The 13,354-nt window shown below is 38.8% G+C and overlaps 1 protein-coding gene across 5 annotated transcripts in view; it reads left to right on the top strand.

Moving 5' to 3' along the window:
- Nucleotides 1-12,728, top strand: part of cdc42se2 (CDC42 small effector 2) — a 38,710-nt gene extending 25,982 nt beyond the window's left edge. For all 5 annotated transcript variants that reach the window (XM_081353597.1, XM_081353595.1, XM_081353594.1 and 2 more), the window contains 4 exons: nucleotides 1,269-1,498; nucleotides 7,114-7,215; nucleotides 7,937-8,056; nucleotides 9,819-12,728. In XM_081353597.1, coding sequence (XP_081209723.1) covers nucleotides 1,445-1,498; nucleotides 7,114-7,215; nucleotides 7,937-8,038 — 258 coding nt within the window. In that variant the 5' untranslated portion in view covers nucleotides 1,269-1,444 and the 3' untranslated portion in view covers nucleotides 8,039-8,056; nucleotides 9,819-12,728. The remainder of the gene's footprint in view (nucleotides 1-1,268; nucleotides 1,499-7,113; nucleotides 7,216-7,936; nucleotides 8,057-9,818) is intronic.
- The last annotated feature ends 626 nt before the right edge of the window (nucleotides 12,729-13,354 follow it).

Genomic DNA, 13,354 nt, shown 5'->3' with positions numbered 1-13,354 from the left:
AATGCTATACTTCATTTATAAATGATAAGTTGATCATTATTAAAGTATGAAAATACAATTATTAAACACATTATAGATATGCTTATAAATAAAAAAAAATGCTGTATTTATAAACTGCTTATTAATGTCTATTAATGCTTTATAAATGATGAACTAACTGTTTAGTAATGCTTAACTAATGATTAATAGCCCGCAGTTATTAAAGTGTTACCCAATAGTTTAATGACACATTCGCGTGTTCACACTTGTGTCGGTTACTTGATCTTGGTTAATGGTCACATGGTGTACAAGTACACAGATAAGACATCTATTTTATTTTGATTGTTTTTAATGAAAGAATTATATATATGCTGCACGACTTGGCCAAAAAATTGAATTGGGATTATTTTGTCGTACATTGCCATTGCGATTTGAACTGCTATATGACATTTCATTTCATTCCATATAAAAATGTGTCATATTGCAACTGCTGAGTCATCCAGACATAAAAACTTTTAAGGATGTTCACTCGTGTGACCAACTACCAACTAACACTACAAGTTACAATACCAATATTTATGATGAAAAAGTGCCCGGTAAGATGCTGGTAAGATGCTGTAAAAGTCTGTCCACAAAAATGTTATCAATTTATGCAAATGTGAATGCAGCATTTAAGGCCCCGATATACTCATATTTAATCACGAAGTACTTTATACAACATTGCTTTGAAGCATGAAGCTTTAAATCCGCTTTCAATTATATTTAGAAACATGTGTTCATGTTTTTACTCTCGTCCGACCCCGACGGAAGAAATTACCCAGAGAACATTTCTACATCACAGAGGGCGGAGCCTCAGAGCCTCCTATTACATCATCGCCACGGACCAATGGCAGTTCGAAGGTGTTTAACAGCCAGAGCGAACTTTCCCAGAACGTTTCGCTTTGTCAAGCTGTTACGAACTCCAAACAAACGTCCTTTTGGCCTGATTTTGTTCAAAATTACATCAAACTAGTGTATATCCTTTACCCTGAACGAGCCACTCTGAAAACATGCTCTTATGAGCTGCACGCGTGAACAAGAACACAACTTCGCTCTGAATCACCTGACACAACAGATTCTGTACTTCAGTTAAGCCACTACTTTTGATTTGATAATCACCATTTTGATAAGATCTCTTGCTATTTCAGTTTTATGTCAAGTAATTGTGCAGCCCCATTTGTTTCTTTGAATGTCATGTTAACATGAGCAAATGACGCGACGGTGTAAATGATCTGGCTTGTGTCCCGCAGGTCTGAGTGTTTGCGAGGTGTCCTGAGTCGTGTGGATCTTCTGCTCCCCTGTCCCAGGACCCTGAAGAACTCCTCCATCACCCCAGACTGGACCTCTGAGGCGTGGGACCCGGTCCAGCACCCCAGAGCCCCTCCGGCCCACGGGCACAGCGGCACTTTAGCACCGTCTGCCAGTCATGAGTGAATTCTGGTTGTGCTTCAACTGCTGTATCGCCGAGCAGCCGCAGCCGGTAAGAGGAACAGGAATCACCTCCTGCCTCCAAAACACACAATCCAGGAACAAATCATTCTGTTTTCTGTGATCACCTGTTCATCCCAGTTCCTGTTCCCCTGTCGAGTCCAGTTACCAGTTCTCTTGCTTTTTTATTATCCGTCAAATGCACTTATAATGTTAGTCAAGGTTTCTTCCACTATAAACATTCACATTGTTCTTTCATGACCATTTTCGGTCCCACTTTATATTAGGTTTCTTTAACTATTATCTACACCAATTATACGGTTATACACCTATTATAATTATATAACAGGTGTATAATTATACAGCTATTATATGGTTAGGGTTAGCCGTAGGTTTTAGGTTGGGGAACACCATGTAATTGCATGCAGTTATTTAAAGGAAAGTACAATGTAACAACATGTATGCAAAGATAAGTATTTTGTATCAAATGTTCTGTGTAAGTATTTAAAGATACCTAATATAAAGTGGGTCCCTATTTCCTTTCTCTCTGGACAAAATTAATTTTAAATATGCTAAAAATACATTACCAATCTTAAGTTTGGAATAATTATGATTTTAAAAAAAGAATTTAAGAAGTCTCTTCTGCTCACCAAGGCTGCATTTATTTAATCAAAAATACATTAAAAATAATAGTAATATTGTGAAATATTATTACAATTTAAAATATTGTTTTCTATATGATTATATATTGTAAACTGTAATTTATTCAAAGTTGAATTTTCAGCATCATTACTCCAGTCTTCAGTGTCATTCTCAAGGGTCAAAACTTTTGAACTGTAATAATATTTCTCAATATTACTGTCTTTACTGTATTTTTAATCAAATAAATGCAAGCCTTGGTGAGCAGAAGAGACTTCTTTCAAAACATAAAAAAATAGACCATATTATATGTTGTAAAGGAAATTTTTTTTATTAATTAATTAATAGCTGTTTTGTTTCAGTGGACATAATGAGTAGACAGGGAAGGAAAGTTTGCAGTTTGAACATATGTTATGATATGACAATATTTGGTCGAGATACAACTATTAGAAAATCTGGAATCTGAGGGTGCAAAAAAATCAAAACATTGAGAAAATCTCCTTTAAAGTTGTCCATTTATGTTGGCGATTGTGCTGCATTCACTCACAAAAATAAATGCTTTATATATTTACGGTAGGAAATGTACTAAATATGTTCTTGAAACATGATCTTTACTTAATATCCTAATATTTTTTTGGCATAAAAGAAAAATCAATAATTTTGACCCATTCTATGTATTGTTGGCTATTGCCACAAATAAACCTGTGCGACTCATGACTGGTTTTGTGATTCAGGGTCACATTTAAGTTTTAATTATATTTAAATATAATGTAAGTTTATTTTACACATTTGAAGCATGATCATATTGCATATCGGATATGGCATTATTTAAAGAGTTGTCGCATATCTCATTTCTTCAATATTGTGCATCCCTGTGTGTGTGTGTGTGTGTGTGTGTGTGTGTGTGTGTGTGTGTGTGTGTGTGTGTGTGTGTGTGTTTGATGAGTCTCTTATCCTTGGCTTGAGTCTTAGCTCTATGTAGATGTGAATGTTTTTGCTCCAGCCATTTTTAATCATCACACACCCTGTGAGACGTCAGGTGTCACAACACATTATGTCAGAATTCGTCTCCGCTCAGTTAATAAAGCAGACAAGATTTATAACAACAAGAACACTTCAGCCCCAGTAGGCATGCTGTGACGTCACATGACCAAAGCAGAACTTACTGATGAGATCAGCGTGAGGAAATCTAGTTTCACATTGTTGGCCTCGGTACAGTTTGTAAGACGGGTTTGCAGACGTTTTGGCATTTAGGTTTATTCGATTGATCCATAACATGAGTTTATTGGTAAGGCTTGTGTAGTCAGTTATTTGAAGATCTGAACTAGTGAGCAAAAGGCTACATATCGATTCATTCGTTTTCTTAATGTAAGCATAAAAACAAAAGAGTTGTAAATGATTAATCGCTTGTGTTTGTCAAAAAGTTGATCAAACTAGACGTTGATATGCATGTCAACACCACGAACGTCCTGATTGAAGCCAGTGTTAATCATTCGTTGACGCCCCTCTTTGACCCTCTTAAGGAATGTGAGGATGTTGTTATTCAAGGTGTTTGTATTGTTGCACGTCAATGAATAAAGGCTGACCAGCATGAAATGTAGTAAGGAGGGCAGTGTCAGTAAATGAAGGTCAATAAGAATCTACTGTAACTGAAAATGTAACCGTCTAAGGAGTCATTTTTAGTTTGGTGACGTGTTTTCTGAACTCTGAAACAGTCGATATGCTGAATTGAGTTCGGTTTGACTGAAGTTCTGTGTCGGTACAAGCTGAGAGATTTGCCACCTTTGCCCTTTTAAGACTAAAGCACACAAGGAATGTCTGAAACTTATGTTAGAATTTAAACAACACTTACAAATTAATGAATGTCATTGTAGTAGATAAATTAACAAAGCCAATGGCATTTTTATATAAAATAGCACAAACACACTGTTCAAGCAATAAGAAAAAGACGTTTTAGGTTTGAGATGATAAAACCGTGGCCTATAATGGTAGCCTGTAGTGCCTAGACATATGGTTATGCCCAAAATATGGTCTCTGGCTAAGACTATCATCTGTTCTGTGATGGATACCACTCTGATATATTATCTAATGCAATGACAGTGATGCATTTTTAAGTTTGACTTAATTGTCCAGCACTTGTTGGGACCATCAAAAGGGGCTTTTGCACCGGGTAATTCTAGGAACTAGCCACCATGGTTCCCTTAGGATCATTTTCCTGGTTGCGTTCGCACCGCCAGTTGCAGTAGCAGTGCTTGTTGTTGTGACTTTTATTTTGACAGCGCTGAGAACGCCAGAGCCTGAGCTCACAGTGCTCCCATTCTCCGTGTTCATTAGTTTACGATCTGTCTAGCAGTCCTGTCTAATGCGTTATTGGATAGAACTGTTATACATTTAAAGGAACACGCCACCGTTTTTTTAAATAGGGCTTATTCACCTTCTTTCCTACATTTAGATAGGTGGGCAAACACATTTTTGTCTCAGTGCATGCATTGTTTTAGTTTGGCAGCGCCGCCGCTAGCTTAGCTTAGCATAATGAATGGAATCCTTTGTTGCCAGCTAGCATGTCGTGAGTAAAAGTGATACAAAAAACCCCACCTAATTACTTCTTGTGGCCTGCGTATTCACCACGAGTACAAATAGCAATGCAGATTAACACTAGGTGATTTCCTAGGCAGATATTGACTAACTTGGGACTATATTAGGGGGAAGCACAGGCGAAGCACTGCTACTTGGGCGCAGAGATATCACACAACACATGAAATCCCACGACTTCCGTCAACATACCGGCGTGAATAGTAGCTGGCTATTTTTCCTACAGTAGACATAGTGAATGGCGATGAACATGGCAGATTTTGTGAGAGACGAGGATGGTGACTTCTCAGATAGTCAAGATGCAGAACCATACCTCTATGAACCAGAGTTTGAGAACGACAGGAGGAGGAGATTGCGATCGCTCAACAGCCTGAGGACGTGAGGATGAGAGCCAACACGAACTGGCGGTGTGAATGTGGGGGAATATGCCAATCTATGCCGACTGAAATAGAGTGTCTGTGCTGTGGCGAGTGGGACAAGGTACTGCCATCGATGACCAGGCTCAACGTGGGGGGATTTCATGTGTTGCGTGATATCTCTGCGCCCAAGTAGACCGACTCTGAAGTAGGAGTAAATTAGTTCCTCCAAAAGACGTTCCTATTTCCTGCAAACGCGCCTAAAAACGGGTACTTCCGCCAATAGTTCTAGGAACTATGAGAAGTTCCTCTGGTGCAAAAGCCCCTAAAGAAAACTTTAGGATGACCGTGACTGCACTTTTTCAAAATTGAAGGCCTTTATTATCATCAGATGGGTACATGCATAAACTTTTTAAAAACTCTCTAGGGCGTTTCGGCCGATGCCTTCCTCAGGGAGAGCAACACAAACTCAGCAACATGTGAAAGCAGAATCATTCATTAAGTCATCTGATTAGTTATGTCATGTGACCAACATATCTTTACAGCATTTAACATTCACCAATACTTTTAATTTCCATACTCAAAAACACTACTTTATATATCAATGGCAAAAAAACAAACAAAAAAAGGACTAAAAATTAAATCCAAGTCCTCATTCAATCTCTCTTGGATTCAGTTTAAGTTCTCTATTGCCTTTCCTAATAGTAATATTCACATGATTAATACTTAGATAGATGGAGTCATTACCCCTCCTGATGGCATATTTATGTACTTGTTGGGGCCACTCTGTGTTTTACTGTAGTGTAGTTCTTCTCAGTATTGCTTAACACAAATGATAAACAGCATAAGTGCAAAAGTTTTCTGCTGAACTTAATATATAAGGGCGGTTAATCTTAAATCAGTGTGTAATTTAAGAAGATGGGTGTTTATTAAATTAGGTCACATTTCCCCCGGAGCAAAGATTACGTGTCCTAATTACGAGCTGTCATCTGTCCTGTGATGAGCGCTGAAACCTTCATACGCAACCAGCATAGAGGATCTATATCAGTCCCAGACTACACACCAAACACATACAGGAGACTCAACTCTCAGTTCATTTTGAGCTTTTTACGTGATATCTATTTTTATCTACTTTGAAGTATATATGCACTAGCATTTGTTGAATATCCAGTCTCAGTCTGAAATATGTCAGATTACAGAAGTAAAATGTGTTGCCAACAGCATTTCATGTTTACCTTAAAGGGTTAGATCAACTAAAAATAAAAAAAATTGTTGTTCCAAATCTACAATGTTCATTGATATTCAAAACACAAATTAGGATTCTTAGATTTCTTTCCCTCCAATGAAAGTCCATGTCTCCAAAACTTTCAAGCTTCAAAAAGTTCACGAAGACACTATAGACATGGACGGAGAATACGGGGGGACGTGTCCCAAGCTTTTTTAATAAGATGTAAGGTCCAGATAGTCAAAACAAGACAGTGGCTGAATCCGAAATCACCCACATTCACTATTCCCTACGTTAGTCCACTAATTGTTCACTTGAAGGAGTGAATGAAAACAAGAGAGTGAATTCGGACAGCCGTTGAACATACATCTTTTGTATGCTCGTTATTGCAGTGCATTGTGGGATTGAATGAGTGCACTCAATAACGTCCACTATGGTTCCGGACACCACTATAGTGACAGACTGGCTGAATCCAAAATCGCCCCCTAAACCTAATAGGGCATTATTGAGGGTATGGGGGTGATTTCGGATTCAGGCAGACTTTGCATAATCTGACGTTTTATTCTTACCCAAAACGAGGCAATGTCTCCATTATGGAGTGCTAAACACTGTAATACTGGAAGCCGGAGGGCGCTCTCGTGCAGAAAGTCCAAAACCAGTAGAAGTAATAACTTGTGACGTCCCAGGAAATCCCTATATATAAGTAGATGTGTATAAAATGTTATAATTAATATTATAAATGTAATCCATATGAATCTAACAGTTTATATGATGAACAGATTAATGTAGGATTTTATTGAGCAACACACAAACATGGCGAATGTAATCCTGAATTGTTTGTTTTTCACTCTGCAGAAGAGGCGGAGACGTATAGATCGGAGTATGATCGGCGAACCAACCAATTTTGTCCACACGGCCCACGTAGGATCTGGAGATATCTTCAGTGGCATGAACTCTGTAAGTACAGAGACAACATCATCTTACTGTAATTCAGATTTCCATTTCTGACTGACAGTACAATAGATCTCAGTGTATTAAGCATCCTGAGGGGAAAACACTGAAATACCGGCATAATAATGGGCACAGTAAACATCCTGGCACACTAAAACATACACTGACAAAACAAAAGGTTTCAAGATCTACCGTATTTATACTTAATCTAACTCTCAAAAATTACTTCAACTTTATATAACCCACAAAAATAAATTTGTTATGCAGATTAAATAATATTACTGACTTGAAACCAGTTAATTTGTTCTTACATAAAGCACATTATTTAGGAATGAGCTGTAAAGGAATGTAAACACATTACAGTACATTTACTAATGATGCACTGAAATGAAAATTCAGGATGCTCTTGGCCAAAAACCCCAAATTCGAATTTAGTTAGTAATCAACACTCAAATAATACGGAGTTGTACAAATATATAAATTATGCAGGGCCTTTTAATAATATAATTATGTGTCTACTTCAATTTGATGATGCATCAATGCACCTGCATATCAGTATCAGGATTGGACACCCCTGGTCTAGGCTATATCCAGAGCATACCTTCATTCCCACATCATGTAATCCACATGACAGTGAGTGTGCCGGACTCAGCCCTAGACTTCTCTGGTGTCATAATGATGGTCTCTAAGCTAGTCTGAGTTGGTTTTGCTGTAATCCTGTGTCTAGGTGAACTCGATCCAGAACCAGATGCAGTCTAAAGGAGGGTACGAAGGAGAGGCCATGTCTGTGAACGTGCAGATGCAGCTGGTGGACACTAAAGCAGGATAGTGCGTGTTGTTGGCAGGGGTGAGTTTGAGTTAAACACTCTTTACTTGGGACTGTTTGTGGGCTACAGGAACATCATAGCCTATTTGATTTAATGTTAAGTTCACAAACCCTTTTTGTGACCGAGACCGAGACGCTGAGAAGATGGGACTCGCTTCACTTTCAAATGAATTCTGTTGTTAAACTGAAAAATGAACGAAACACGGACCAAACACATGTAAACAAACCAAAAACAGCCCATGTCACACAACTTTTGCTTAAAGCTGCAGTCCGTAACCTCTGGTGCTATGGCGGTTAATAGACAGAACCGCATGTGTCTTGTGGAAGAACACTGCGGCCGGAGCTCATTCTCTGTGTTTATGTCACGCAGGGACTGGACACTCCTCAGCGGTACGACCCCAACCAGTCTAAAATAGTCCCAATACAAACACTTCTTATAGGTGTGCTGTAGTGATTCAGGAGAAGACAGAAGCACGGTTTGGAAATGGATTCATGATGTATTCGCTCATTATATACATTTTTGTAAATTTTGAAATAAAAAAAAGTTACGGACTGCAGCTTTAACAAACCATGAAAAACACCCATATTCCTCTAAGTTTAAAAATAAAGGTAATCCCAGATAAAACATGGAACAACCATTATAAGAAACTTTACTGCTTATAAGCAGCACTTCCTAAACCTTTCTAGGACTGTTTAGAACTTTCTGGAATGTTCTAGAACAATCCAAATCTTGGATTATATATGTATAGGAGAAAGTGATTTAAGTTCTTTTTTGCGTTTTATCACGCTTGAATTGTTTCTTAGCACTTGAATGAATGATAGCGTGATAAAATACTTTATTACATGGCTTGGCTGAATTCCAATGTAGAATGCGGTCTGTTATTTCTTGATAACAGACCGCTGCGAAGTATAACACACCGTTGCCATGAAAAACACTGCGTTGCTACGGACGCGGAAAATCGGCCTAATTATCCTGCTGTGTGAACCAGGCTTTATGGAAATTATAACTTTTAATTTTGTGACTTATGGACATTTCAAATATTCACTCCCCTTTGATTTCTGCTCCAAGAAACTGATACCGTCCAATAGTTTGCATTTGGAGTGGCATTCTGCACTAAAGCCACACTTCCTCCTCTTTAATGTGATTGCTGATATCTCACTGGATTATTGGTCCTTGTTCTTCTGTAAGGTAGCATCACTTATATTGTGAGACATTATACATTGCTACTGAAACAAATATTAAAAAGTATCAAGCTCCCTCTCTCTCTCTGTCCCTGTCTCTCTCCTATATATATATATATATACACCAAGATTTGGATTGTTCTAGAAAGTACCAGAAAGATCTCAACATTCCTAGAGAGTTTTAGTGAGTGCTACTTATAAGCAGTGACGTTTGTTGTATGGTTGTTACAATTTTGATCTGGGGTGACCTTTTTTTTTTTTTAACTCGGAGGAATTATTGTTTTTAAGCAAAAGTTCATCGATTTATGATACAGGAAATCTTTTATTTGAAAAAAGTTATAACCCTAGCGCTCGAACAAAACATGACACGAAGAGCTCAGGAAGAGCCGACTGTGTGTCCACAGAGAACATGAGAACATGTGGCCGATGAGAAACACGAGCGAACACAACACACACGCGGACGGAAGAGTGTAACCGCACACGGACTCCAAACCACACACTCACACAACAACACAGCTCAACACCACTGCGGCTCCGTCTGGATAAACCCAGTGCACTGCAATGCTCTGATCAGATGTGTGTGTGACATCTTCTTCCTCAGGGTCAGTGATGAGTGATTCCTGCTCCAGCATCTCTCCATGTGTCCTCGGGGACTCCTCACCTCATCAGCCAGCAAACACAGGGACAGTGGTGAAGAGGGACGCCACACGCCATCACAGACGCTCGCATGCCTCCAGTGCCGGTCCTGCTTTCCTCTGCGCTCTGCTGTAAACCCCTGCTTTCTCATCACACACATCTGTGGGTCTGGAACCAGTAAGAACAGCTGGTTTGGGTTGGTTCTGCTCTGTTTGCTCGTGTAAAGACTGCCGTGTGTGTGTGTGGATTAATCCTCAGCGCGGAGCCGATGTCCGTATGACAGTCGTTCGCTGCCAAACTGAAGTCGAGAAGTGCTTGTGTTTCCGCACGAGCTCAACAAACGCCATTCGTGAGGAAATGTGATTGTTACTTTGCTGTTTACAATGTTCCAGTTTGCATTTCTTGTGTTTTTCTGTTCTCATAATAACTGATGTTGAAAGGCGTTTCTGCTGTGTCCATGTTCCCGAACTTGATGTATAGAGCTATAGATATTGTTCAGATAAAGTGTATAAAAAGCTATTTTAGTTCTAGTGCTCTTCATTGGTGTAGCTACAGTTACAGGGGCATTTCAGTAGATAAGGTCACGAGACATACGAGGTGAAGCTGACCTCGCTCAGAAAAGAAGATGGTGTGAAGATGGTGTGGTAGATCATCATTAAACCTTTGAGATGCACAGTAAGATCCTGGATCTGTGTGTAAAAGACCCTCAGTGATGGGAAAAATGTCAAATGGGAGGAAAAAAATGCTTTTGCACTCGCAAATGTTTTGCGTTTTCCCAAGAAACTTTGCGTTGGATTCAAAGCTGGTGATGGGAATGATATGAGATTTGAGCAAAATCTATATTGCAGTGCTTTTGTGAGTTTTTGGGGGAACGCAATATCTTGGTGAGATGTTTGATGTGATCACCGGCTGCTTGTAGAGGTCGTCCGCCTGATCCAACCGAAGTATTGTAGAAATATCACATTGGTACCTTATATACTGAAAGGCCTTCATATTGCAAAGTCACGGTTTAATTATCTACAGAAAAATAGAGAGCTTTAGTGGAAACAAAGATATTTAATAACTATAATGGTAATTTCTCACTAGAAATGACATCAGAAGTGGAAAACACTGGTCATTTACACACAAACTGACCACCAAACGCAACTTTTTTTTAGACGCCATTTTTATTTTTTAGCTCAACTGTCACAGAATGGAAAGCACAGGATTGTGGGATATCAAAAGTAATGAAGGATGCATCTATGCTGCCTTCATAAACCGATCGTCTCAGGACACAGGAGTGATGCTATCAGTGGATTGGGACGTCCTGCCTTGGAAAGTGTCGTCCGAATTCAGCGTTTATCAGTTTTCAGATCGAATGTTGTGTCGAATCTCATGAAACCCATCGAGAAAAAGTCCTTATTAAATTTAAATTATAAAATTTGAATAAAATTATATTCTGCATGAAATTTTAAGTACAGTTTTAGGACATAACACAATCCAGTCACCTCCACACCTTTCACTTCGCATTACCGTAATGGGGAAAAAAATCAGATTTGAATAAGAAAAAAATTGTGCTCAAGTGTGCTTAAATGATGAAAATAATGTCACGTATTCTTTTAATTTTGAGGTGAATGTAAACTTGACCTGGACATGTTTTTGCGAGATTCGCTGATTTCAGGATTAAACAGGTTTCCAGATGATTTCAGCCAATCAGTCCAGCCGGTTGTGAACCGTACGGATAAAACTGGCTAAAGTTTTCTGAAACCTAATTAAGTCAGTATTGCCAATGTCATGACAGAAGCAAACTCTGTAAAAGTACAAGACAAAAACGTCATTATTTTACAGTATCGTCACATTAACAGTTAAAACTGTACATTTGGGTATCCCACTGATTGTGACCCAGTGTGCTTAGGTTAATGACTTCTCATAAAGGGTCAAATCCTTTCAGTGTTTGGTATTTTGTGCAATTTAAGGCCTGCTGTGTCATTGTGAATATATTTGCCAGATGAAATGTAGAATCTTGAAATATTGGCTTCGAGAAAGTCACAAGTTTACTTGTATTTGAGATAAAAGCAAGTAAATTCCCATGTAGGTTTTGACATGGAATGCTAAATGTGTCGGTCCCTGTTAACTGTTGTCGTTTATCAAGTGCTTTATGTTTGTGTGTGTATATATATATATATATCTGCACTCTGTTTGCCATATCTCTCCCTTAAATTATTGTCCCTGTTCTGCTCCTGTTGTGTTTTCTTATTTGCTGGCTCAGAAAGCTCATGTCAGTGCAATGACTTCAGTGTGGATGATGCGCTTGTAGAGGAATAAAGACGTGCATCAAACCGGCAGATGTTCCCACATAAACTCACTGGATTCCTGCTTGATTTTAAACTGACCCGGGTCTTTCCACACCTCTAAAATACATCTAACATATTTGCCAAATGCTCAAGCCATCAGCCATTTTGGCTCTTTCTCTTAGTCATCTGGGCCCTTGTTGAGGAAAGACAAGCATTTGTTTTGAATGTACACTGAATTTCAGATGGTTGAACAAATGATTTGCAGATGTTGCTGGTGTTCATGTCTCATGAAGGTGTGATGGACTGAAATGATACCGATGGATGATAAAGACATTGAGAAGCCCATCTAGTTTTTATTTTATTGCGATGTTATTTAAAGTGTGGCCAACCAACATGCAATACATGACGATAAATCTACTCTCTGCCTTTGTTTTTTACCATGGATGGGTTTCAGCATCAGGGACACAAGCTCAGCTTTATCAATATCAGACGTCAAACTCCTTTTCTTTTCTTCTTTTTTTTTTGGGTACCCATGTTATTTTACATTGTGTGTCAAATGATTACCCGATGTGTCCTGTTGAAATAAATATTTTTTACATGCAATGTTACTTGCACTATTTTTTTGTGAGAAATGTAAATGTGATCATGTGTATTATAAAAAATGTCTGCATTGAACATGGTGCATAGTATTATTAATATTAAATGTGGACAAAAAGTGAAACGATTTATCCAAACCATCTATCCGCTCATTAACTCTTTCCCCACCATTGATGAAATTTCCCATGTTTTCACTGTTGTGCAGTAGGGGGCGCTACATTCACATTTAATCATTTAGCAGATGCTTTTATCCAGAGCGACTCACAAATGAGGAGAACAATAGAATGAATTAAACTAACAAGAGGACAACAACATGTAAGTGCTGAGACCAGTCCCGGTTAGTCCAGCACAGCACACATAACAAGGTTTTTTATTATTATCTATAAACAGATATAGAATAGAAAGTGTTAGTGTTAATGGACCAAGTGATCAGCCGTTTCTTGAAGATGGCTAAAGACTCGGGCTGAGATAGGCAGGTCATTCCTCCAGCCGGGAACAGTCTGGGAAAGGTCTGAGAGTGATTTGGTGCCTCTCCGGGATGATGGCGCCACAAGGTGCCGTTCACTAGCAGAACGCAAGTTTCTGGGGGCACATAGATCTGACGTAATGAATTAAGATCTAGGGGTGCAGA

This window comes from Scardinius erythrophthalmus (genome assembly GCF_964197995.2).
Source record: "Scardinius erythrophthalmus genome assembly, chromosome: 23".
Classification (NCBI taxonomy): Eukaryota; Metazoa; Chordata; class Actinopteri; order Cypriniformes; family Leuciscidae; genus Scardinius; species Scardinius erythrophthalmus.
This window is presented reverse-complemented; position numbering and strand designations above follow the sequence as displayed.